The sequence below is a fragment of the Leopardus geoffroyi genome, chromosome A1, assembly GCF_018350155.1.
Source record: "Leopardus geoffroyi isolate Oge1 chromosome A1, O.geoffroyi_Oge1_pat1.0, whole genome shotgun sequence".
NCBI classification, from domain to species: Eukaryota; Metazoa; Chordata; class Mammalia; order Carnivora; family Felidae; genus Leopardus; species Leopardus geoffroyi.
Window position 1 is genome coordinate 228,313,779 of NC_059326.1, and position 27,465 is coordinate 228,341,243.

At 39.6% G+C, this 27,465-nt stretch overlaps 1 protein-coding gene across 1 annotated transcript in view; it reads left to right on the forward strand.

Moving 5' to 3' along the window:
• Positions 1–27,465, forward strand: part of DNAH5 (dynein axonemal heavy chain 5) — a 286,976-nt gene that overhangs the window by 94,101 nt on the left and 165,410 nt on the right. Inside the window, 9 exon segments of the mRNA XM_045441848.1 lie at positions 2,507–2,678; positions 4,857–5,002; positions 10,929–11,094; positions 11,707–11,943; positions 13,682–13,872; positions 13,960–14,047; positions 20,214–20,347; positions 24,729–24,930; positions 25,482–25,717. Of these exon segments, the coding sequence (XP_045297804.1) occupies positions 2,507–2,678; positions 4,857–5,002; positions 10,929–11,094; positions 11,707–11,943; positions 13,682–13,872; positions 13,960–14,047; positions 20,214–20,347; positions 24,729–24,930; positions 25,482–25,717 (1,572 nt within the window).

The following is a 27,465-nucleotide window of genomic DNA, read 5'->3' on the forward strand; positions in this document are numbered from 1 at the left end:
GAGTAGGGAAGGGATGAGAAGAATGATTAGAGATGAGATCAAAGAAGTGATGGGGACCAGATTGGGTAGATCTTTGTAGACCAACATAAGAACTTGTATCCCTGAATGAGATGGGAAGGCAAGTGGCTATGTAAGCAGAGGTATTACCCAGGCTGAGTTACATTTTGAAAGGGTCATTCTTGCTGCTAAATGGAGCACAGACTGTACGGGGCATTAGTGGAAGCAGGGAGACAACGGTAGACCGTTATAGTAATTTAGAGGAGAGTCAGCGATAGTGGTAGCACTGCATATGGTAAACAGGTCAGATATAGGATCTCTTGAATATGGAACAAACAAGATATCCTGATGGATTGCCTGTGGGCGGGAGAGACAGACAGAAGCCACCGTCAGCTGAGATGGAGAATGCTGTGGGCAGAGAAGGTTTTGGGGAAGAACAAACTTCCAGTTTTGGACATGTTAAATCGAAATGTCTTTTATATATTCAATTGGAGATATTGAATAGGCTTAGGCCTTGTTTCCTTCTGGATTTGAGGAGCGAGATCTGGGCTGAGATGTGAATTTAGTTGTCTTTGGCATACAGATGATACCTAAAGCCATGACATTTGGTGGGATCAATGCTGGTTCCTGACTCCTTATATGCTTTGGGTCTTACATCCAGACTTGGTGTGGGGCTCCTGGGTGGCTTAGTTGGTTACGTGTCTGACTCTTGGTTTCAGCCCAGGTCACAGTCTCATGGTTTTGTGAGTTCGAGCCCTGCATCAGGCTCTGCGCTGAGCATGGAGCCTGCTTGGGATTCTGTGTCCTCCCTCTTTCTCCGCCCTCCCCCTCTGACACTGTCTCTGTCTCTCTCAAAAATATATAGATACCTTAAAAAAAAAAAAAAAAAAGATTTGGCTTACGATTCCAGCAATGGGCTGAGGCAGATTTCTTTTCTTTTTTCTTTTTTTCTTTTTTAGAATTTACATCCAAGTTAGTTAGCATATGGCGCAATAATGATTTCAGAAGTAGAAGCCAGTGATTCATCCCCTACATATAACTCCAAGTGCTCATTCCAACAAGTGTCTTCTTAATGCCCCTTAACTTACCCATTTAGCCCATCCCCCCCCACCCACAACCCCTCCAGCAACCCTCAGTTTGTTCTCTATATTTAGGAGTCTCTTATGGTTTGTCCCCTTCCCTGTTTTTATATTATTTTTGCCTCCCTTCCCTTATGTTGATCTGTTTTGTATCTTAAATTTCACATGAGGGAAGTCGTATGATATTTGTCTTTCTCCGATTGACTAATTTCGCTTAGCATAATATATTCTAGTTCCATCCATGTTGTTGCAAATGGCAAGATTTCACTCTTTTTGGTTGCCAAGTAATATTCCATTGTATATATATACCACATCTTCTTTATCCATTCGTCTGTCGATGGACATTTGGGCTCTTTCCATACTTCCACTATTGTCGATAATGCTGCTATAAACATTGGGGTGCCTCTGCCCCTTCGAAACAGCACACCTGTATCCTTTGGATAAATACCTAGTAGTGCAACTGCTGGGTCGTAGGGTAGTTCTATTTTTAACTTTTCGAGGAACCTTCATACTGTTTTCCAGAGTGGCTGTACCAGTTTGCATTCCCCCCAGCAGTGCAAAAGAGATCCTCTTTCCACATCCTCATCGACATCTATTGTTACCTGAGTTGTTAATTAAGCCATTCTGATTGGTGTGAGGTGGTATCTCATTGTGGTTTTGATTTGTATTTCCCTGATGATGAGTGATGTTGAGCATTTTTTCATGTGTCTGTTAGCCATCTGGATGCCTTCTTTGGGAAAGTGTCTCTTCATGTCTTTTGCCCATTTCTTCACTGGATTATTTGTTTTTTGGGTGTTGAGTTTGATAAGTTCTTTATAGCTTTTGGATACTAACTCTTTATCTGATATGTCATTTGCAAATATCTTTTCCCATCCTGTTGGTTGCCTTTTAGTTTTGCTGATTGTTTCCTTCACTGTGCAGAAATTTTTTATTTTGATGAGGTCCCAATAGTTCATTTTTGCTTTTGTTTCCTTTGGGCTGAGGCAGATTTCTGGCGACCCCAGCATTTTGGGTGATGAGTATGGTCCACAGGAATTGCCCAGAGGAGTAGGAAGTGTGTGGTGCCAGGATACAAAGTTGAATGAATGAGCTTAGTGATGCACAGACTAAGTCATTGGTAACCTAGTCACTTGAAAGTCACTAGAAAGTCACTTGACCTTAGAACTTTTCTCCCCTTTTTGGACAGGGGAAGGGGTGAGAAACTCCTACTCTTAATTTCTCTCAGCTGTATTTTATTGGATTAGGAATTTGTATTTAGGGAGAGATTTTGCCTCTCCCATTCTTGTGTTGTTTTGGCCACTCTACCTGCCGGGCTACTGTTGGAGCCCTACAGCTGGACTTTAACTAAAAGCCATCCTTTTGGATAAGAAAAAAAATGATATAGTAGAAGTGTGGTATTCATTGATCATTTGACCTCCATTTCATTGCAGATGATGCTGGCCGAATACCAGAGAGTGAAGTCAAAAATGCCTCCCACCATAGAGCAACTGATGGTCCCTCATTTGGCTAAAGTGGACGAAGCTCTCCAGCCTGGCTTGGCTGCACTGACCTGGACATCACTGAACATTGAGACGTACTTAAAAAACACTTTTGCGAAGATCAGTAAGTCTGTCTGAATAGTTATTATTTCTCATTTTTGAAAGGCTGTGTTCTTAACGTCTATTGTATAATTTCTTCTAGATACTGGGATATAAATAATGAAATGAGACCGTTATTCTTAAGCTGTTCCTTAGGGAATTTTACCAAAATACACGAACTCATTAATTTCCTGGAAACTATACGTATTCACTATTTAATTTTATCTCCCAGAGATTAACTGCATTTAAAAATCATACTTACTATTGGACATTCGACTTTCAATAAGATGGTCAATTTAAAGTTGGAGAACTGTGATCCAGAGATGCTGGGTGACTGCTAATGTGATATAGATGTAAGCAGTAAGGGTGAGTTTAGAACCCAGTTTCCTTGCCTCCAAAACAATATTCTTTCCAAAATACAGCTCCCTGGGAACTACAACAGGAGGAAATAGGCTAACATTCTAGAAGGAGATATTTAATAAAAGGTATGAAGACTTCATAATAAGAGTTATCACAACCAAGTTAGAACAGGCTCTACCAAGCTATACTTTAGTACTATTCTCCCTAGAGAATATTAGGATTAGAATGTTTGCATTTGGATGTCTTATTATTATGTTACCTGGGACAGGAGCTAGCTTCTAAAGAAGCTCTCCTTAGTTCTCGTATTCCGTTTTCTTTTTGCGATTTACATGAAGGATCTGAGATGGATGTCAGAAGTCCAAGATGACTCTTAGGGAGTTAAAAATCAAGGTATCAGCACAGATAGTTCCTTCTGGAGGCTTTGGGGGAGAGAATCCTTTCCAGTTTCCAGAGGTCACCTACATCCTTTGGCTCATGGTCACTCCATCTTCAAAGCCAGTAACATAGTATTCTTAAATCTCCTTCTGTTTCTGTTTCCATGGACTTTGACTCTCCTTCTTTCCTCTTATAAGGACTCTTATGGCTACACTGCTCCCACCTAGTGTAGATAATTCCCACCTAGATAATTTAGGACAGTTTCTACATCTCAAGATACTTAACTTGATCACATCTGCAAAGTCCCCTTTGCCATATCAGGTAGCATTTGAAGGGGATTAGGATGTGGACATCTTGGGGGATGGGGTGGCTCGCAGATGTCCTCGAAGAAGCTTTATAGAATCAGAAACAGTAAAGAATTTTATTGAGCATTCATGCTTACCTAAAAGTGTTGGCTCTCTTCTAGTTGGAAATAAGCTTACCAGGCAAAACTTCTTGGCATCTTGATATTAACTTAGAAATGGTTGAAAACTTTTAAGGCCTTATTCTATAGGAAGTAAAGGTATTTATTTAAGGGAACATTTTACATCTTTGATACATCATGAGTATATAACATGGACTTTCCTGTATTCAATTTTAACTTCATTTCCTAGATGAAAACCGTATCAGAAGAAAAGAGAATTTACTCTGTGGTATCCGTTGAAAACCATATTATCCCTTAGATAGAGCTTTATTAACCATCATTCCTACTTTTGATGTAAAAGTGTTAATTTCCTCTGGAATTGACCTTTCTGTCAGTGGAACTTAGTGTTCAATATTACTTCAGCACAACTTAAAATAAATATACCTTATGATACTAACAGTAAAAAAAAAACCGAGGGAATTGTTTCACTTCAGTAATATCTGTTGGGGCGCCTGGCTGGCTCAGTTGGTGGAGCATGTGACTCTTGATCTCGGGGTTGTGAGTTCAAGCCCCATGTTGGGTGTAGAGATTACTTAAAAACAAAATCTTAACAGAGAATTACCTGTTGAATACCTCCTGAGGAATAGGTACAGAGCTGTGTTGAACAAGCAAGGATGACAAAGAGGAATTCTAGAAGAAGAAAAGACACATGAGTAGATGAGTAGGCAATATGGCGCACGTAGAGCTAGAAGGATGCTCAGGGGTCAGTGCCAGCGCAGGAGGAGGGGGCAATTCGAATATGTGCAGAGTCACAGGAAGCCTCCTGAGGGAGATGCATTCGAGCCAGTCCTTGAAGTCTTGAGTCAGGGAGAGGCAGGTCGAGAGAGCCAGAGCCGGGAAACCAGTTAGAGGAAGGACAGTGTGAGAAACCCAAGCGAGACACAGCGGTCCCCAGTGACCATAATCCTGATTTCACCACTGCAGTTTGGCAGTGTACATTTTTTTTTTTTTTTTGAAAAAAGAAAAGTGCTTCATCCCTTGTATTCACTTTTATTTTTTCCAAAGAGGACCTGGAATTGCTGCTTGACAGAGTCAACGATCTGATGGAGTTTCGCATTGATGCCATTCTGGAAGAAATGAGCAGCACGCCGCTTTGCCGGCTTCCCCAGGAGGAGCCACTTACCTGCGCCGAGTTCCTCCAGATGACAAAGGTTATTAGGAGATTGATGTTTTTATTAAAAATTTTAAAATAAAGGGCATGTTTCGAAGCATAAATTACACATTTTTCTTCTGTCTGTAATTGGTCTGTGATAGGTGTGATCAAACGCAGAGCTTTCTGGCAGTAATTTGAAAACGAAGAGGAACGTATCTAAGGAGTCACTTAGACACAAAGAGCAGATCATTTCTTTTCAGACCAGTAGGAGGGGAAATTGCCATGGGATGCATTTCTCATTTTTTCCATATTTTTTGAAAAATAGAGCTATTTTGTTGAAGAGCTTCCAGGATGCTAGTGCTAATTAATAAGGCGATTGTTTTAAATATCTTCAGGGCAGAATTTCTTCCTTAAACATTTCTGTGGAGCACTGCTTCCCAAACAGGTGTCCAATGGTACACAGTTCCAGAGTCACTGCCAGGAAACCGGGAAAGCTGGGTCTGGGTGCAGATTGCTCAGGGTAAGGACCGTTCCCCCAGTTACCCTGGCAGCTTCTTCACTCATTAACATATTCAAATAACAGCTTTCAGAAGGTCTTCTGGGAGAGCCTTTGTAACTTGCTTTGACCCATTATTTCTTACACTTTTTTTTTTTTTTTTTTTTTTCCCCAAATGGAACACTTTCTTCCTTATACCAGGATTAAGATCCTACAAACAGTGTTCCATGAATTGGCCCTTTGGAAATGAGACTTTGGCATCCATGGGCATCCTGATTATAAGAATTCATCAGTGATGATTTTGATATGGTATGTCAGGAGTCCTCAAGACCACCTCCACTAGAAGGATGATTTATAAGAATGGCCGATTAAGGGATGTCTGAACGGCTCAGTTGGTTGAGTGTCAGACTTCGGCTCGGGTCACGATCTCACAGTTCATGGGTTTGAGCCCTCCATTGGGCTCGCTGCTGTCAGCACGGAGCACCCTTCAGATCTTCTGTCCCCTGCTCTCTCTCTCTGCCCCTCCCCACTCTCTGTCTGTCTCTCTCAAAATAAATAAACTTAAAAAAACCAAAAAAGAATGGAAGATTGGTAAGAAAGACTCCTGGAAGTCAGCACCTACTTGCACTAAAGACTGAGGCTTACTAGAGTGATATAGTAAAGACACCCAGGCCATAGGGAAACGAGGTGGTGGGGGGTTGGAGGAATGCGTGTGTGCATTCCTTATGCTCTCTCACTCTCATGAGGGGCCACACAGAGCTTACTCTCTCTCTAGCAACAAAAATGCAGCAACCTGTTTGCAACATTTCTGCTCAGGGAAGTCCATGAGAAACTCAGTGCCCAAGCTTTTTATTGGGTGTGGTCACATAGGCACCGTCTGCCTAGCATGGACCAAAATCCCAGGTATCCAGAAGGAAAACAGGTATGCAGCATAAACCACACTGTTTGCACAGGCTGTGTAGGCGCAGTGAGCCAGTCTTACCAGCTGGGGAGCCGTGGGAACCTTCCCCAAATCCAGGCCCCCAGACACCAGCCAAAGACCAATGTCCCAAGCAGAATAGTAGTCTCAGTCCCGTCCCGGTAACACATGTTACCTTTTCTGCATATGTGGTAATCTTCAGTTTACATTAGATTACTACTAGATAACCAAAATTAAATGTCTGCATTTTAGAAATTCCTATTTCTTCCTTCTCTCAGACTCACCAGCTGTGTCTAGACCCCAAACTCCCCCTGCCCGCGTGCCCCTGCTCATTTGTCATGCTCTTGCCCTCTGAGAAATCACTTAGCTTCATGGTTTTAATGTTACCCCTATTCTTAGGATTATTCTATAAAAATACTTTTCTTTTAAATGTAAGCACAAGCTTTTAAAAATGGGAAAAAAGGGGCGCCTGGGTGGCGCAGTCGGTTGAGCGTCCGACTTCAGCCAGGTCACGATCTCGCGGTCCGTGAGTTCGAGCCCCGCGTCGGGCTCTGGGCTGATGGCTCAGAGCCTGGAGCCTGTTTCCGATTCTGTGTCTCCCTCTCTCTCTGCCCCTCCCCCGTTCATGCTCTGTCTCTCTCTGTCCCAAAAATAAAATAAACGTTGAAAAAAAATTTAAGAAAAAAAAAAAAAAAAAAAAGAAAAAAAAAATGGGAAAAAAACTTTTTTTTTTTTTTTTTTTTTAATCATTTAGACCATGCTTGTTACAGTTTGGGTATATGGACTATTTTATATGCCTCTCAGTAAAGTTGTGATCCCCTGCTACACGTGCAGCAGATTTTGATTTGTTTTTTATTATCTATTTATTTATTTTTAAAAAATTTATTTAGACAGAGAGAGCACACAAGCAGGGGAGAGGCAGAAAGAGAATCCCAAGCAGACTCCACATTGTTAGTGCAGAGCCTGACACAGGGCTCGAACTCGCAAAGTGTGATTCATTATCTGAGCTGAAATCAAGGGTCAGACACTTAGCTAACTGAGCCACCCAGGTGCCTCATATTTTGATTAAAAAAAAAATAGTTTTTTAAAGTAATCTTTATACCCAACATGGGGCTCGAACTCACAACCCTGAGATCAAGAGTCGCATGTTCCAACGACTGAGCCAGCCAGGTGCCCCTCCGGCAGATTTTGAATAGTGTTTTTCTTTCCCACTTAACATTTTTTCAAGAACTATTTTTCATGTTGCTATGTGGCTTTTATAGCCACCATTTTAATGATGCCTTCAAAATATTCTATTGAGTTCATGTACCTTAATTTACTTACTCATTCCCTGTTGCTGGACATTTGGGTGGTTTCCAAAGTTTTGCTATTTTGCCAAGAGCTGCAATGAATATATTTATATGTATCATGTTTTCCCCTTTAGGACTATTTCTTTCTTCAAAGCAAAATTATTGCATCAAAGAATGTGGCTTCATTTAATAGCTCTTAATATTTGTAGCCAACTTGCTTTTCAAAAGGATGGCATCAGCTTCCAATGCCATCGGCAACGTAATGGTACCAATTTCACTATCTTTCAACAGATACTGTTTTATAATAATAGTAATAAATTATAACAGAGATTTTATTATAAGTTATATAATAAAACAACACATTTATTATAAATAAAATATAATAAATTTATTGAAATAAATAATTTGAAATTATTATAACTTATTCATTTCATTTTAAGTAGCAGAATCATAGAACCTAATCTTAATTTGCATTTACCAAAATGAGTGATTACCAATTAAGTGAATGCTTTCTCTTGAATTTGTTTGCTTTTCTAAAAAAGTTTATTTATTTTGAGAGAGAGTGAGAGAGAGAGAACGCGTGCATGCTCACGAGTGAGGGAGGGACAGAGAGACGGGGAGAGAGAGAATCCCAGGCAGGCTCCATGCTGTCAGCACAGAGCCCAACACACGGCTCGATTCCAAAAACTGTAAGATCATGGCCTGAGCCGAAACCAAGAGTCGGAGGCTTAACCAGCTGAGCCACCCAGACGCCCCAGAATTTATTGACTTGGGGATACAGCAATGAGCAAGACAGATGAAATCCCTGCCTTCATGGAGCCCGTTTTCAAGTTCAGGATTCAGAAGAGCAAATAAACAAAAAAGCCAGTAACCCAACAAGTTAGGAGGTGATAAGCTCAGTGGAAAAAAACTAAGAGGGTAATGAAGAAAAGGAGTATCTGATAGACAGTTGTGATTTATGTTGATGGACAGGGATGACTTCTGCTATTACATTTGAGCAGAGGAAATGAGGGAGAAAGCCTTGGGAATAACTTTGGGGAAGAGAATTCCAGGCAGAGGGAACAATAAATGCCCTGAGGCAGAAACTTGTTATGGCAGCTGGAGGAAGATGTTGCGTTAAAGTTCACCGAGTATGTTCTTATGCTGAGGGGGAAGGAGAAAGGGAATGGCTAGTAAGTATGTGTCTGGGAAGCAGGGGAGTCTGTGATTTAGAACTCACGTTGTGTGGTTATTCTTAAACAGAAGGGGACATACCGCATTCACTGAAAAAGGATAAGGGGTTAATGATAGAGGCCAGTTTATCTTCTGGGTGAGGGCATGGGGTCAGGGATTTGGGTGAGTCCCCACCTCTTGGCCTTTATTTGCTTTGTGCTGTAAAAATCAAGGTCACTGGCTGAGTATATGGAAGAGGACGGTGTAAAGATTTGAGGATACAGCTATTATGGGGCCTGGTAGAAGAATGTGACTGTAGTCCTGTAGAATGATTCTGGGTAGCATTAGGGGCCTGACTGAATTTGGGGACCACATTCCCAGTGGCAAGTACGTGCGTTGCCTTGACTTGTCTATGCAAGTGGAAAGGGTTGGTTACCTGGTTCATGTGGGTTGGGCTTCTCCGGGCTGGGGCAGTGGAAGGCTGAGGGAGTGATGGAGGTAAGGATATTGATGAAAGAATGGTTGAAGTGAGAAAGCAAGTCATTAGGAAAGGGTGTGTACAGTGAAAGGATTTAGGATACAGACTCTAAAAAATATTAGTGCTCTCTCAGAAAATAAGGAGCTCATTTATATGGAATGAGATTAGCAAGTTTGGCAAATGTAGGTCCTGTGGTTATGTGTGCTTTGCTGACCAGTAATAAAAACAAACACTTCCTGAGTATTTACTTTGTGCCAGGCACTATTCTAGTATTTTACATACATTAGCTTATGGAATATTCCCAATAACATAAGGTAGGTTCTACGATAATCACCACTTAATTTTCAGATTGGGAGTCAAAGATTTCCCAGAACTAGGATCTGAACCCAGGAATTTTGGTGCTGGAGTCTCTACTTGTTACTAGATGGTACTAACTCTATCTCATCCCTTACCCAATCTCCGACCTGCCTCTTTTTCATAATTGTCTCAAGGCTAGGGATAGAGATTGGTAGTTGGGTGAAGTTGTGAGTTGGGAGTGAAGTTCTTATTTTATGCTTTATTTGATGATAAAGAAGTTTAATAGTTTATTTCAGGACACATCAGAATGTTCCTATGTAAATGGTATCAAAATGCCATGTGCCCTGCAGCAGCAGAGTGGAGGTGAAGGTCATTGGTGATGAGGAGGTAAATGAGCCGTGAAGCTGACGTTTGGAGTAGATGGTCCATGAGCACATTAGAAGAGTTTCAAGATGAGTAATGGTGGGCCTTGGAAAGGAACCAGAGACTGTGACCAACTAACAGGGTCTATTATTGCATGGACTTATTGTCCAACTAGGTGGTAAATTGCTGACTGTCTACATCATCTGTCTCTATCTATCTATCTATCTATCTATCTATCTATCTATCTATCATCTATCTATCTGTATCTATCACCCTACAGAACTGATCATAGTGCCCCAATCATTATTAGTTTATATTTGTTAAATCTCCTTCTTGAGAAACATGGAATCTCACGAGAGGGGAGTGGAATATCTGAAATTAATTAGGGGCTGACTATGGCTTGTTGTCAAAGGTGAGGAGAGAAAGAAGGCTGACTAGAGCAGATTGATGTGAAATAAAGGAAGCTTCATGGACAGAGAGGCTGATGATAAGCATTTGGAGGTATTTTCTTTACTGTTGGAGAAGTAAGTATAATTTTGGTCTACCTGAGCTGATCAAGTTGGCTTCTTATCTTTAATGCATTCTTTTACATGCCTGCCAGGATTAATGTGAGGGGTGTGGCCCTGCATTATTGGAGGCCAAAATCCAATCTAGAGGCTAAATCTATGGCATTACTACTGGTACTGATATGGTCTTAAGAGTTAGATAGACAGGGGTGCCTGGGTGGCTCAGTTGGTTTAGTGTCCAACTTCAGCTCAGATCATGATCTCATGGTTTGTGAGTTTGAGCCCCGTGTTGGGCTCTGTGCTGACAGCTCAGAGCCTGGAGCCTACTTTGGAGTCTGTCTCCCTCTCTCTCTGCTCCTCTCCTGCTCACACTCTCTCTTTCTCAAAAAACAAAAAATAAATAAACATTAGAAAAAAAAGAACTAGATAAACAAATATGACACTGTTTTTTTTCTTCTTCTTCTTCTTTTTTTTTTTTTGGTAGGACCTTTGTGTAAATGGTGCTCAGATACTAAATTTTAAAAGCTCATTAGTGGAGGAAGCAGTGAATGAACTAATAAATATGTTGCTGGATGTGGAAGTTCTGTCCAAAGAAGAAAGTGACAAAGTATCTAATGTAAATAGTGCTGATTCAAAAAATGGAAGTTCAGGTAAGAGATGGGGTAATGGGAGGGTCTTACTTGTCCAAGGGCATTACTGAAAACTAAAATTTCATTTGCTATGTATCAGTTACTTTCACACTTCTGTAAACACTCCCCCAATTTTATAAGGACATTTATAAATCTGAAGTTATGATTCTGAGCCTATTGTCATTAGTCCCATTATTTTTTTTGTGAAATTCTACAAGCATGTACCTTGTCAGTACAGTAGGATGGATGACGGATTGGAATTCCCATTAGAGGATCTCTGTCTATCCTAAAGCAAACGTTTCGTGGGGATGAGGACACTGACAGGCAGAGAAGGAAAGTGATTCCTCCGAGGCTTTATGGCTGTTGCTAGAAGAGAGAGCATCAGAACCCAGGTCCCTGAGGCCCCGTCTTGCTTTTTCAGCCATAGCTCAGGCCTCTCTTCCTGTTTCCTCACACTGTGGAGCAGAGAGGCCTCCAATAAGCCATGTGGTACCCCAATTTCCTCTTCCTCACTTTCTGGGAAATCTGACGTCTAAGTATGATTAAACTTGCACGTAATTTATCTTATCTCTTCAATTGCGATAGATGGTTCTCTTTCTTTCCATCTCCCTCCATCTTCTCATCTTGTAACAGCAAAGAGAGAAGGAAATTCCGACACCTTGACGTCATCCCTCAAGGCCCCGGCAGGCCTCTTGCCTTTGGCGACAATCCTGAGAAAGAAGAAGGAGACTGAGATATTAGAAGAGGAAGCCTGCGGGTTACTCTCCCATTTTAACCATCTAAACACGGATGCGCTTCTGAAAGTTACAAGAAACGCACTGGAGGCCATCCGCAAGCGCATTCATTCCTGCAACATGGTGAACTTCCGGGGTAATAATTCTGCACAGCTTGGGGCGCCTGGGTGGCACAGTCGGTTAAGCGTCCGACTTCAGCCAGGTCACGATCTCGCGGTCCGTGAGTTCGAGCCCCGCGTCGGGCTCTGAGCTGATGGCTCAGAGCCTGGAGCCTGTTTCCGATTCTGTGTCTCCCTCTCTCTCTGCCCCTCCCCCGTTCATGCTCTGTCTCTCTCTGTCCCCAAAAAAATAAATAAACGTTGAAAAAAAAAAAATTAAAAAAAAAAAAATAATAATTCTGCACAGCTTGCCTACTGGCGGGTCAGGCATGGTTGCCGCTTGTGTGTGTGTATATTCCTGCTATTTGTAAATAATTTAAAAAAATTACTTTTTTAAAATAAATATAAATTATAATATATAAATTTTTATATAAATTATATATAATTATTATATATTATATAATAAATATATATTATATATAAATATATAAAATTATATATAATAAATAAATAAATATATAAATTATTTTTTATAAATATAAATTATAAATAATTAAAAAATTAAAAAAAATTAAAAAAGTAAATTACCATTTACTAACAGCCTCCGTGTAAGTTTATACTTTATGAACTTTGATTATGCCAATAATTCTGTGAAGTAGGTCTTATTAATCCATACTTTCCAAAACAGAAAATGTTTTTACTATTTTTGGGTCAATTTGCTACTTTCCAGCTAGTTTGCTCATTCTTAATACAATTATCCTGTCCTCAGCACAGTTCAGAAACACATGTTGTATTCCCAGATGAGCCACAAAAATCCATCAAATATAGAGACATTCTGCAATTGCATTTTAAATTAAAAATTAAAATAAAATATTAATTAGAATAGAAAAATAATAGGGCAATAAACCCTTTTTATTTATTTTGAATATTGGCATTTAAGGGGAAGCATCTTTAATAATTAAAAGTAGATGAGTAACAGTGGATACATTGAAGGGATTTTTTGATTGGTAGCATGGTTTATTATGCTTTATTTCACTTTGGAAGGGAAGATAATCCTTTTATTTAACACCAGGGTATTATTAGAACTTATCAAGCGTTGGTTGATATGCTGAATATTAAATCACCTGTGTTTCCAACTGTATATATTGCAGGTATTTCCAACTATATAAAGTTACAGACACACATGCACACACACACCCCCACATTTATATATCTATGCTATACTGATACTTACACCTACATGCAACTTTAAAAGCCCCTTAGTTATAAATGGTGAGTTACACCTTATTTCTTCTCCACTCTTTCACTGCTCCCAGTTTGGATTATACACACTGTGGTAGAAAGGTGTTTTATTTGAAATTTTCCCAACTGGTTATGTGCTCTGACTTTGCCTTATTCTGATAGTTATTCTTGTTCTTCATGCCTTGCTTCCTTATTCTCCATTTAACATTTAATTTGGTGGCATGGTGGTATGTGAACAGCATCCTTCTCAGTATTTTGGCTGACAGTTTACATATTTAAGCCTGATCCCACATAGTGGGTGTCCGTTATGGAGGGGGCACCAGTGGCTTGCATCAGTAGAAAATGCGTCAGTCCCACTGAACTATTGTTATGTTGGATAAAACGAGTTAGTGTTCATTCATCTACCAAATATTTGTCTGATTATATATATCTATTATGTATTGTTCTAGGTGCTTTAGTTTTTCCAGCTTAAAATGAAATAAAACCCATTTTAAATAAAAAATAGTAAGGCTTCCCTCTTTTGTGTTAACTCAGACAGTAACAGTACATCGAAGAGGAAGCAGAACAGTCTGCCCATTTTCCGGGCGGACATCACTCTGGCCATTCCCAACATTGCCATGGCCCCTGCCCTGGAAGACATACAGCAGACGCTGAACAAAGCTGTGGAGTGCATCGTCAATGTCACCAAGGGCATTAGACAGTGGAGCAGTGAGCTGTTGTCTAAGGTGGGTGTGGGTGAAGGAATCATTTCATATGGAAGATTCTTCTGTTATGGATGGGGCTGAGCTGAAGAATATCCTTTCACTTTGTAGAAAAAGATGCAGGAAAGAACAATGGCTGCTTTGCAGAATAATGAAGACAGTGATTCTGATGCTGAAATTGGAGAAAATGAACCTCAAGGTAAATGTTCCTTTAGTCCTTTTTAACCAGTCATTGAAAACCAACATTGATGGAGCTAAAATGTATTTTCCCTCCGTGCAATTCTTAAATCAGTGTTGATTGGAATATAAATCTATGAGCCAGTTTTAAGTTAGTATAATATGAAGGTCCATGTATTTTAATATCGCCATTATAAATGGTATATATTTAGTGTATATATCACAGATATGGCTGCCTCACTGATTTCTGGTCCCTGGTAATGAAAAGAACAGGGGGACAAGGAAGACTTTAGTCTCACAGTTTAAAGAGAAACTTGTCATCATTGCAATGAATATTTTCTGACATTTAAGAGATAGTTTGTATTTTAACCCAGTATGTGTCCTGTTGTGCTAATGTGTTGTGATTTTTGCCGTATGTCTCATGGTTTTCATTTATACTCTGTAAAATTAGAGAACATATGATATCCAGTTGCTAACGATATTAAATGTTGTCTTTAGTCCTGCAAACTCTTTCTACAGCAACCCTGCAAAAGGGAGACGCCATGTAATTTTCAATTATTATTTATATTCCTGCATGGTAAATCAGCTAACCATCATAAGAAACCGAAACAGGTACCTCTTTGAGATAGTCTGTCACTGAGAAAGAGAAAGATAGCTCAGAACAATGTTGTCCACAACTTACAATAGTATTTATTGAAGCTAAAAAAAAAAGCGTATGTTATTGTGTTAATTTCAGTTTTTATATTATTTGGAAACATTGCTTTACTTCCTAAAATAGTCTAAAATACAGAATTTTCTAAACTCAGAATATGCTCAGTCATGAATTATGTCTAAAATGGAGAAGAAAAAATGTTTAATGAAAAGTTGCCTGTATGTGTTTGTCATGACAAACGAATTAAAAAAATAAGCTGCATGAGAAAAAAATAACAGCTTTGAGATATAACTTACATAAAATGTGTCCTTTATTTATTTAAGAATTTATCCTTTTAATGTGTACAATTTGGTGGTTTTAGTATATTCACAGAGTTGTATGCCCATCACCCACTATTTAATTTTAGATCATTTTTATCACTCCCCATCCCCCTCCCCCCAGTCCCTGGGAACCACTGACCTACTTTGTCTTTATGGATTTGCTTACTCTGGACATTTGATATAAAAGGAATCATACTGTACATGGTCTTTTGTGACTTCCTTTATTTAGCATAACACTTTCTTTTTCTTAAAAAAAATTTTTTTAATGTTTATTTATTATTTTGAGAGAGAGAAAGAGCAAAAGCAGGGGGGATGAACAGAGAGAGAGGGTCAGACACAGAATCCGAAGCAGGCTCCAGGCTCTGAGCTGTCAGCACAGAGCCCGACGCGGGGCTCGAACCCACAAACCTTGAGATCATGACCTGAGCCGAAGTCAGACACTTAACTGACTGAGCCACCCAGGTGCCCCTTGCATGGTATTTTCAAGGTTCATGTGGTAGCAAAATGTCAGTACTTCATTTCTTTTTATTGCTGAGTCATATTCCATTGTATGGACATGCCACATTTTCCTGATGCATCCGTTAGTTGAGCATTTGGGTTATTTCTGCTTTTGGACACTTATGCATAATACTGCTGTGAACATCTGCGTAAAGTTTTTGTACAGACATGTTTTGTTTTCCTTTCCGTTGGGTCTGTACCGAGGAGTGGCATGGCTGAGTCCGCAGGGTAACTTCATGTGTAACATTCTGAGGACGTGCCAAACTGTTTTCCAGAGCAGCCGTGCCATTTTCCACCCCCACCAGCGGTGTGTCAGGCTTCCGCAAAAGCCCCCTGCACCCTCACCAGCCCTTGTCTGCTTTGGTGGTAGCCATTCTCGCAGGGGTAAAGTGGCACCTCACTGGGGGTTAGATTTGCCCTCCCCTAATGACTAATGATGTTGAGCATCTTACGTGGTTTTTGGCCATTTGTATATCTTGTTGGGAGAAATGTCTATTCAGATGTTTTGCCCATGTTTTAAAATATTGGATTATTTGTCTTTTCATTGGTGAGTTGTAACAGTTATTTACCTCAATACAAGATCAGATAATTTGCAAATATTTTCTCCATTCTGTGGGCTGTCTTTCACTTTCTTAATGGTATCTTTGAAAGTATAGATGTTTTAATTTTGATTAAGTCCAATTTAGCTGCTTTTTTTTTTTTTTTGGTGCTTTTGATTTTATATTTAAAAAAGGGTTGTGGGGGGTGGGGTGCCTGGGTGGCTCAGTCTGTTAAGCATCCAATGCCCTGTTTTGGGCTCCCCGCTGACAGAGGTTGGGATTCTCTCTCTCCCTGTCTCTCTCTGCCCCTCCCTCACTCGTACTCTCTCTCTCTCAAAATAAATAAACTTAAGAGAAAAAAAGAAACAGGGGCGCCTAGTTGGCTCAGTGAGTGAAGCCTCCTACTTTAGCTAAGGTCATGATCTTGCAGTCTGTGGGTTCGAGCCCCACGTTGGGCTCTGTGCTGACAGCTCAAAGCCTGGAGCCTGCTTCAGATTCTATGTCTCCCTCTCTCTCTGCACCTCCTCTGCTTACATTCTCACTCTCTCTCAAAAATAAATAAAAACATTAAAAAAAAAAAAGAAGAAGAAGCAGTTGTGGGGCACCTGCCTGGTTCAGTTGGCGGAGCATGTGATTCTTGATCTCTGGGGTAATGAGTTTGAGCCCCATGTTAGGTACAGAGATTGGTTAAAAATAAAATCTTAAAAGAAAAGAAAAAAAAAAAAGAAGAAAAGAAACTGTTGCTTCACCTAAGGTCATGAAGGTTTACTGCTATGTTTTTTATTTTTTTAACATATTTTATAGTTTTAACTGTTATATTTCGGCCTGTGATCCATTTTGAGTGAAATAGGATTTCAAATTCATTTTTTTGCCTGTGGATATTCACTTGTGACAGTACCATTTATTGAAAAGACTGTTTTTTCCCAGCTGCATTTTCTTGGGACCTTTGTTAAGAATCAATTGACCATAAATGTAAAAGTAAGCATTTATTTTTTCACCCTTGGTTTTATTTCATTGATCTTCTGCACCACCCTGTCTTGGTTACTGAAGCTTTGAAGTAAGTTTTGAAGTTGGAAAACGAATCTTCCAACATTTTCCTTTTTCAAGGTTGTTGATGACTATTCTGGGTCCCTAGTATTTCCATATGAATTTTAGAATCAGCTTGTGAATTTCTACAGAAAAAGGCAGCTGTGATTTTTATAGGCATTGTGCTGAATTACAGAGTATTGAAATGAAATTTGAAAGGATTCAAATAATGCAAAGTACATTCTTCCACCGTATTGTAAAAATCAGTTACAGGAGATTTGGGAAATTCCCAAATACATAAAAATTAAATAACACACTCTGAAATAACCAATGAGCCAAAAAGAACTCACAAAGGAAATTGGGAAGTACTTTTAGGATGAAAGCAAAGGAAAACACAAAATACCAGAACTTATGAAATGTAGTTGTAATAGCACTGGGAAGGAAATTTATAATCTTAAACATCTACATTAAAAAAGAAGAAATACCTTAAATCCATAACCTAGTCTTCTGTCTTAACAAAACTCTTTTCAAGGTCACTATTTTTTTCTTCTAGAGACTGTCATCTGTTGAGCCCCTCTTGTGAATTCTCATTTCATTTATGTTCTCCTCAATCTCAGAATTTGCATTCAACTCTTTTGTATTTCTGTTTCATTATTGCTATTCTTTATTTTGTGAGACATGATTCTCACACTTTCTTTTTTTTTTAAGTTTATTTATTTATTTTGAGAGAGAGAGACAGAGAGAGAAGCAGAGAGAGAGAGAGAGAGAGAGAGAGAGAGAGAGAGAGAGAGAGAATTCCAAGCAGGCTCCGCCCTGTCAATGCAGAGCCCAATGTGGGACTCAAGCTCAGGAACTGTCCGTAAGATCATGACCTGAGTCGAAATCAAGAATTGAAGGCTTAACTGACTGAGCCACCCAGGTGCCCCTTCTTTAATTCTTTAGTTAGGGTTTTCTATCATCCCCTGAACACATTTATAACAGCTGATATACACATTTTTGTCTAGTAATTCCAATAGTTGGGTTTTCTCATGTAGCGTTTCTATTCACTGCTGTTGTTCCTGTGTGTGGGGACTGCTATTTTGTATCTTTGCCTGGCTGACCATTCTTATTTTTGTTAAAAACGTGATATTTTAAAGAATAGAATGTGGCACCTTTGAGAATCTGGCTGTCTTGTCCCCAGTCTGTTGTTGTTGTCACTGTTTGTTTCTTTATTGACTTTATGGACTCTCCTGGACTAATTCTGTAGAATTTGCCTTTCCTGTGGTGTGCACAGCTGGAGTTTCTCGTTAGTTTCATGGTCAGCTAACGATTGCCTAGAGATTTCCTTAATCCTCCGAACCAGTAAGTCTTACACCCTTCGCCTGGGGGATGGTATGTTGGCTGGAGCACCTGAGGCTCAGGAAGTTTCCAGGACTGCCTTAGCCTTTATTTACTGATTGTGCGAGGCCCTGAGTTCAGACAAAGTAAAAGATCAGGGCATTTTAGGTCTTTCCTGGGCATGTGCACAGCTCTGTACATATGCATGACTTTTAGAGCCCCAGGGGATCACGACTTTACAACACCCTCTGTAGATATCTATCTCATTCCTCAGATCTTTAATTTTTTTGGCCAACCTCTTGTTTATCTCAACGAGTACCATTGTCTCAGGCGTCTGTGAAGTTAATTGTTACTGCTCGTTTTTTTCTAATAAATGCTTTGGTGATAGAGTTTTTGTTTGTTTTTGTTTTTTGTTTTTTTACTCAGTGAATTCTGAGTCAAGTCAAATAAAGATAAACTCTGGATGGGGCTTTTCTAGAGAACATCACGATGAGTCAAATAGTCACAATTCTCTGGGGCTTCTTGAGGGGCTCCAAAGCCAGTCTGGCTCCTGGGTGATGCTAAGCTGTGGCTGTGTTTCTCAAGGCAAACACATTGCCAAGGAGGGGGCAGTGGACCTAGGGAAGTGAAAACACCTCGAAATTCACTATGGTTGCCAAGATTTTAGCATTTTTTCTTTTTTTTATAATTAAAATTTTTTTAAATATTTATTTTTGAGAGAGAGGCAGAGCATAGTGGGGGAGGGGCAGAGAGAGAGGGAGACACAGTATGCGAAGCAGGCTCCAGGCTCTGAGCTGTCAGCACAGAGCCCAACATGGGGCTTGAACTCACGGACTGCGAGATCATGACCTGAGCTGAAGTTGGATGCTCAGCTGACTGAGCCATTCAGGCGCCCCTTAGCATTTCTTCTTAAATAAAGAAACACTACTTGGATTCTTGCAAGCTTTGGGTAATGTCCAGAGCCCTGAAAAATTGATATTGACAAGTTTTCAATTGCTTTTTACAGAGAAGCAGATTGTCAGAGGTCCTTACTTTATAGAAATTTCTTCCTTATAGAAATCCCTTCATCTTTTTATTTTATTTATTTTCAAAAATTTTTTAATTAAAACGTTTTTTTATTTAATTTTTTTAATTTAATTTTTTATTTTTTTAAATTTACATCCAAATTAGTTAGCATATAGTGCAACAATGATTTCAGGAGTAGATTCCTTAGTGCCCCTTATGCATTTAGCCCATCCCCCCTCCCCCAAACTCTCCAGCAACCCTCAGTTTGTTCTCCATATTTATGAGTCTCTTCTGTTTTGTCCCCCTCCCTGTTTTCATATTCTTTTTGTTTCCCTTCCCTTATGTTCATTTGTTTTGTCTCTTAAAGTCCTCATATGAGTGAAGTCATATGATTTTTGTCTTTCTCTAATTTCACTTAGCATAATACCTTCCAGTTCCATCCACACAGGTAGTTGCAAATGGCAAGATTTCATTCTTTTTTATTGCCGAATAATACTCCATTGTATATATATACCACATCTTCTTTATCCATTCATCCATCGATGGACATTTGGGCTCTTTCCATACTTTGGCTATTGTTGATAGTGCTGCTATAAACATGGGGGGTGCGTGTGTCCCTTCGAAACAGCACATCTGTATCCCATGGATAAATGCCTAGAAGTGCAATTGCTGGGTCGTAGGGTAGTTCTAGTTTTAGTTTTGTGAGGAACCTCCATCCTGTCTTCCAGAGTGGCTGCACCAGCTTGCATTTCTACCCCTTCATCTTTTTAAAGCATGTTCCCTATGCTGTTGATATAAATTTCTCTCTCTCTCTCTTTTTTTTGGTTTTAGATACCTTTGAAATAGCATCTGTAAACTTACCCATTCCTGTGCAAACCAGGAACTATTATAAGAATGTGTCTGATAACAAAGAGATTGTGAAATTAGTCTCTGTGCTTAGCACAATCATCAACTCCACCAAAAAGGTATGTCAAAAGGATTTGCCACCAGAACCCTTTGCTTTACAATATGTACTTGTGTGAATGTCACAAGCTTGTGTCCTACACGTAGCCTGGGTCTCACCCACGGTGCCTTTGGTGAGGAGCTGTGGAATCTTGGATGTGCTCAGCAAATGTTTGTTTACCTAAAACTTTTTCTTTCTAGGTTGCGAGGTGAAAAAGGACCGTTATTCCTGTGTTTTATGTTGTGTTCTGTTTAATGCTTTAAGTCTATGTATTTACTGATTTAGTACAAATAAACCTAACTGTTAAAAAATTTTAAGGGGTGCCGGGTGGCTCAGTCAGTTAAGTGTCTGATTCTTGGTTTCGGCTCAGGTCATGATCTCACAGTTCGTGGCTTCGAGCCGCACATCGGGCTCTGCAGCTGACAGCGTGGAGGCTGCTTGGCGTTCTCTTTCTCTCCCTCTCTCTCTGGCCCTCCCGCACTTTCACTGTCTCTCTCAAAATAAGTATATAAACCTAAAAAATTCGAACCACAAGTGAGTCCTAGTCAGTACTGACTAGTATCATCTGAAGCAGAATAAGGCTTATACTTAATTTTTCCTATTTGTGTAGTCAGGTAAATCTCATAAACTATCAGATGAAAATGTATGTGTATTACCACACGGAGACAAGGTCATAGGGAAAATGAAGCAAATAGGTGTTATCAATTCAAACTTGTACTCGAAAGGGGTGTACATTAGGATTAAGTTTTCTTCCAACCTGTTCCTCTCTCAGCTCCCCCCTTTCTGTTCAGGCAAGCCTGTTTTTGTCACAAGGATTCAGAACCCTGAAGTCAGCTTCTACTTACGCACAATTTATATTCACACTGCCGCCAATACCTGTTGACTCTTTAAAAATGTCTCTCCGTGTTGAGGGAATAGTTGTCACTCAGCAAATACATCTTTTCTATTACTCGGTTCTGATAGAATGAGCTTCATTTGTTTGAAAACATTTTGAGAGCTGTAACCATGTGAAGAAATATTATTAAGTTTAATTTTAATGTGTTCCTGAGGGAACTGGAAGCTTTTGCATTTATGCATTTTCAATATTCCTTTCTTAAGATATTGAAGGTCCCGTATTTAATTTTGCCTTAGGGACAGTGTTCACATAATTCAATTTAACAAATATTTATCTAGTGCTTAGTTTATCAAGCTCTGTATGCATGATAAAGGTAAGTATTTTATGGTGATGATAAACATTCAGATGTATTTCCACATGTTGCAGTAATCATGGAACATACAATGAAATAAATCAATAATGAGGCTCATTACTTTCTCTGAATATAAGCAGCCACTATTATGAAAATCTAAGGGTAAGCATAGTCGTTGAAATTAGCACACTGCTGGCAACAAAATGCTTATCTCCGTGTTATTTCTGTCGCATTTGCTTTTATATTACACGAAGGAAGTGTGCAAATCTTAGGCACTTAGAATAACTTGGACTTTTTCCAGACTGACGAGATGGACGTAGTGTTTCTGGAAGAATAAATACACACTTCGTCATCATACTAGACATGATCAGCTCTCTATAGCCAAAGACCCTTCTGGGTGATTCTGGCTCAACTATGGAAAATCCTATGATCCCAGCCCCTTTCTTCTTGCCATCGCTGACTGGATCAGATTGTAAACCTGACCTACATTCAGCAGATCCGTAGGCTAGCCACCAACTTACAACATTGCCTGGCTTGGAAAGATGAGCTGGACCAAACAATTTAAATAACCTTGGCAATAAAAGTAGCTTCAGCTCTACACCTGCAGTTCGTGCAATTTTTCCTTTAAGCCCTAGGTTACCTCCACTTTAAAAACTTCCAACTTAATAAAGAGTGACACTGTCAGAAAAGATAAATGAGAGTCTCAACGTATTTAGTTAGGGTATGTTCTTAATATTATAAAGTCTAGGATGTTTAAAGAGCTCAGGATTCTGGAATTTCTACCCATATTTTGGCATCTTTGGTAATCTGTAATTCATTCTCCACGTCATCCTACACTTGTGAATGTCTACGTACTGTTGCAATTCATTCTGGGTGTGCATGTCAACATCTCAGTCCATGCGAGGGGGTCACTTTGGCTGGGATAAGTAGTGGCGGGCTTAGCTTTCCAATTTTAATTGAAGTCTGGGACGTCTCAACGGCTATTACACCCGAGGCATGTGGGACACTTTTGCTGCATTTGGGGATTGGAGTGAAACCATTTGGTTTAGTGCAGGTTGGTAAGCTTTACTTAAGTGACTGGGCCATTTAGAATGCTGTTGGTATGCTATATTTTTTCAAATAATGGCATTTTAAATTCTATCCCAGTTAAAACATTTTTTTCTCACGCAGATGTATCTCTGAAATTATAATATAAGCCAATAGAAAAAGTTGATTCCCAAGAGGTAGATGCATAAGAAATGAGGAGCCAAATCTTTAATTGTTTATAGGTGATATGATTATCTATTATATAAATCCAAGAGGCTGATCTAAAAAAAAAAATATGGCCCAATGAAAGTCAGGTTAGAGTTCGTTGAAAGGTAATTATAGGCATTTCTGCTGTCATACAATAAACATTCCTGAAAACACTGTTTTGCAAAGTTGCACATCAGATATAATACGGATTATGAGAAAAACAGAATTGAGGCAGACACACAAAACCTAGGAAACTTTGTAACCGAGTAGTTACAAAAACAGGGGCAATCATAGTAAAATTTTAACCCATTTAAAAATGGTATCGTAAATAAAGAGCTTTACTATTAAAAGGTGACAGAACTTGGTAAAAGGTGGGTGTGAGAAACAGTTGAAACAAGGATAAGATGTCCAAAGATCAGGCTGAACTGTGCAGAGAACAGCCTCAAAACAAAGCGGGACCAAACTGGCCCCAAAGGAAAAAGTGCTGGAAGGGGCGTGCACACACGATTGCGCCCCTCCGCGGCCGGCTGCTTTAGCTGGTACAGAACAGCATGCTGGGAAAAATAGCATTTGATAATGTCACCTCCCCATTATGTTGAATCATTCTCTAGTTACCAAACATGAATGAGCCAGTTCATCTTACAGAAGCACACTTTGTAGCAAACAGGACCGTTGATTAAAAAATCAATTTTTTAAGCTTATATGCCATCCATAACCAGTTGTAAAAATAGTGGAAAAGAGATCCTGTTTACAATAATCACATCGCTGAAAACTACCTAGGAATATGCGCAATAAAGAGCGTCTGGAGTCTCTATGAAGATTCCCATAACACTTAACATGTAATTAAAAAAAACTTGGAAGATTTGGAAACACATAACTGTGTTCCTGGATGGGAAGATTTAATATTGTACAGACGTCACTTCTAATCCAATGAGTTTATACATTTTATGTGGTTTCATGCAATCTGCCAGGTGGGGTTTGATACAGGATGTATTCTGTTTGCCCCTCCAGATCTTATCTCCACCCTCTGACCTTATGGAACAAATTAATAGTTTTCCATTGAGGCTTCCAATAGATTTTACCAACGACAGAGTCGTGGCAGAGGTCTGGGGCTGGGGGCGGGGGCTGTGGGGCAGGGGAAAGAGAGTGACCTTAGCATAATTTTTTCCATAGCTCCCCTGTTGTGGCATGATTTTGAACTGTGGGTTTTTTAAAAATTTTTTAAATTTAGTTTTGAAAGAGAGAGAGAGAGCATGAGCAGGGGTAAGGCAGAGAGAGAAGGAGACACAGAATCTGAAGCAGGCTCCAGGCTCTGAGCTGTCAGCACAGAGCCCCACACAAGGCTCTCTAACTTACGAACTGTGAGATCATGACCTGAGCCGAAGTCGGACACTTAACCGACTGAGCCACCCAGGCGCCCCTGAACTGTGGTTTTTGAATGAAGACCCAACTCCAATCAAGAGGGTCTTGTCCACAAAAGTCTTCATGGACTCTCTTTTTCTAGTTTCTAGAAATTGTCCCCTTCTCCTTTTGGCTAGGAAGGCTAACAATTTCATTGTTACTACTCCTGAGTTACTATGCCCATATTGTATCTAGTACCAATCCTATGGCATTTTTAAATAATTAAACAGCTCACTAATTAAACATTTTATTATTTTATTTTATTTTATTTTATATTTACTTTGAGAGAGAGAGGGGAAGAGCGAGCAGGGAGGTACAGAGAGAGAGGTAGAGAGAATCTCAAGCAGGCTCTGCACTGCCATCACAGAGCCCAATGCGGGACTTGAACTCATGAACCGTGAGATCATGACCTGAGCTGAAATCAAGAGGCGGACGCTTAACTGACTGAGCCACCCAGGTGCCTCACTAATTAAACATTTAATAAATCCACGGGAACCACCAGCAGCTGAGCAACATTCACTTATACCATGATGCCATTTCCACATCTTCCCTCTGAACACAAATCTGTTATTTGTATTCTAGGAAGTTATTACATCTATGGATTGCTTCAAGCGCTACAATCATATTTGGCAAAAAGAGAAAGAAGAAACAATTATGACGGTTATTACAAAAAATCCCTTGCTTTCTGAATTTGAATCTCAGATTGCCTATTTTCAAAAGCTGGAGCAGGAAATTAATGCCGAGCCGGAGTACATCTGTGTGGGCGCCATTGCTCTATACACAGGTTGGTTTGTTTTCTTTCATACAGTCATCAGAATTCAACTGTATTGTTCTGTCTCTTTACCTAGATTAGTATGCCAGAGAGTTCTAGCTGTCTTAAAGTTTTTATGGGCTTCAAGTTTTCAGACCAATTTGTAGATTTGTTTTTAATTCCCTTCTGCATAATTATATATTCTGGACTATTTTGAACACTTTGCTGCTAAACCTTGAAAATAAATGCTATTTCAGAGAAAGAGAATGAGTGTGTTGTATTTGCAATTAAAATGTACCCTTCCTTTAATAAATAATTGTAAACATTTGAGGCTAATCTTCAATGGTTTTGATATGTACTTTTTAAAGCATTTTTGAAATATGTTTCGCATTGTTGTAAGACCAGCTTTATAAAATAAATGAATAAATGATGAGTAGGAAATCTAACTTTTTCCAGTTTAATTTTTTTTATGCACCACAAAGCTGTAAGTTGCAAAGTGTTTATTATTGGTGAACAGCAGTGCTCTGTTTTTTCATACTGGTTCAAGTTTTTCAAACTCAACTGTGGACATTTGGGTTTTACAGCTGACTTGAAGTTCACTCTGGCTGCTGAGACAAAGGCCTGGATGGTCGTCATCGGTCGTCACTGTAACAAAAAGTACAGGAGTGAGATGGAAAACATTTTTACACTTGTTGAAGAATTCAATAAAAAACTGAATCGTCAGATTAAAGACCTAGATGATATTCGGATTGCTATGGCAGCACTGAAAGAGATCCGGGAGCAGCAAATCTCCATTGACTTTCAAGTAGGACCTATTGAGGTAACCGATAATCATTGGTTCATTATGGGAATAGCTCATCATGTTGAGTGATATTAGCTGAAGTATTGACTAGCTGTGGACTGTAGGGATGGTGGTTACAGATGGATGCTTAACCCAAGAATGATTTCAGTAATGATGATACCTAACCTTACAGGGTACCTTCTATGGGCCAGTTCTAGACCTTTGCATGGCATCTAAAGTCCCTGACTGCAGAACCTGAGATGAGGATTTCTGTACAAGTGATCTACTGATAAGTGCTCATAGGAGAAGGGAGTGTGAGGGAAATAGGAATGATGAGGTCAGATCGGGGGTGGGGGAGCTAAGGGAGGGTGTGAGCTTAGCTGTAGACAGATTTCCCACAGGGTGCTCTGGAGCATGAATTCCACACAGTTGCTCCCACTTTGAGGTAAGGGAGACTGCCCTTTGTACCCCTGAGACAGTTGGTTATTGACCATCATCTCCCCAAGAGGAGACTCCCATTTAGCTGAGGACAGTTTTCCAGGGAAAGAGGCAGCTGCCATTACCCCAGACAGTACTCCTAGCAGTCAGGATGGGAATACCAGCTGGAAAACAGAACCTGGATGCAACTGTAGGGGAGGAAAAATTCTTCCTCTACCCTTCAAGATTCTCCGGCTGGTTTAAAACTTAAACTGACATGAGACCTACTAATAGGAGTAAAACCAGAGTTTTACTATGTGCACACAGAGGCCCAATAATGAAATTGAGACCTAAAGAAATGACCAAGGCAGGCCGTTTTTATGCTTTTCAGACAAAGAGACCATAAACCCGTGAGGAATTGACAGGATAAAGAAAACTGAACTTTGGGAGCTTCAATTAGTAAGGAATTCTGAATAAGTTTTGGGCTGTGGTAGTAAATTAGTAAAAAGAAACAAGGGTTGTTATATAGCCTTCTCAGCTCTAAATGTCCTATCCCTGGTGATAAGGATGTTTCTTTACCTCCTGGTTCTGAGAGGCTGCCTTTCACAGAGGAGATTTGTTTCCTGGTTTCTGGAGAAAAAGTCGGGCAGCGTGTCAGAGAGTTCTTTTTGAATTGGCTTTTTCTTAAGTGACTTTTATTCAAAATAATGTGGCAAAGTGGCACATTTTGGTCCCTATAGGTACTAACAGTGTCCATTCATGTATTAATTCTGTATTAACACATTTAATCCTTACTCAACACCTCGTTTAACATAAGGAAACCAAGGGTCAAAGAAATTATTCAGCTTGATTAGTGTTACACATTTCTTTTATAATTATGCTGTATCATATCTTCTCTCCTGTATGAAATTGTTTGCTCAGGAACGGATCACTGTATTATTCTTTTGAATGAAACCAGTATGATTATAGCATTAAAATGATTCCAGAAAAAAAAATGCCATTTTAGCACTTCATAACTTAAATGTCTGGACTTAAATTCTTTACAAATTTTTTTTTATTAAGTTTATTTATTTATTTTGAGAGAAAGACAGAGAGAGTGAGCAGGAGAAGGGCAAAGAGAGGGAGAGAGAGAGAGAATTCCAAGCAGGCTCCATGCTGTCAGTGTGGAGCCCCATGCAGGGGTCAAACTCATGAACCGTGAGATCATGACCTGAGCCGAAACCAAGAGTTGGATGCTTAACTGACTGAACCACCCAGGCACCCCTGGACTTAAATTCTGATGGTGAGGATTGTATACCAGTCTCACATTTTCTGTGCCCCTCTTTGAATTTTGGAAAGTTTCAAATAACCATGAAAATGGTTCAGATAAT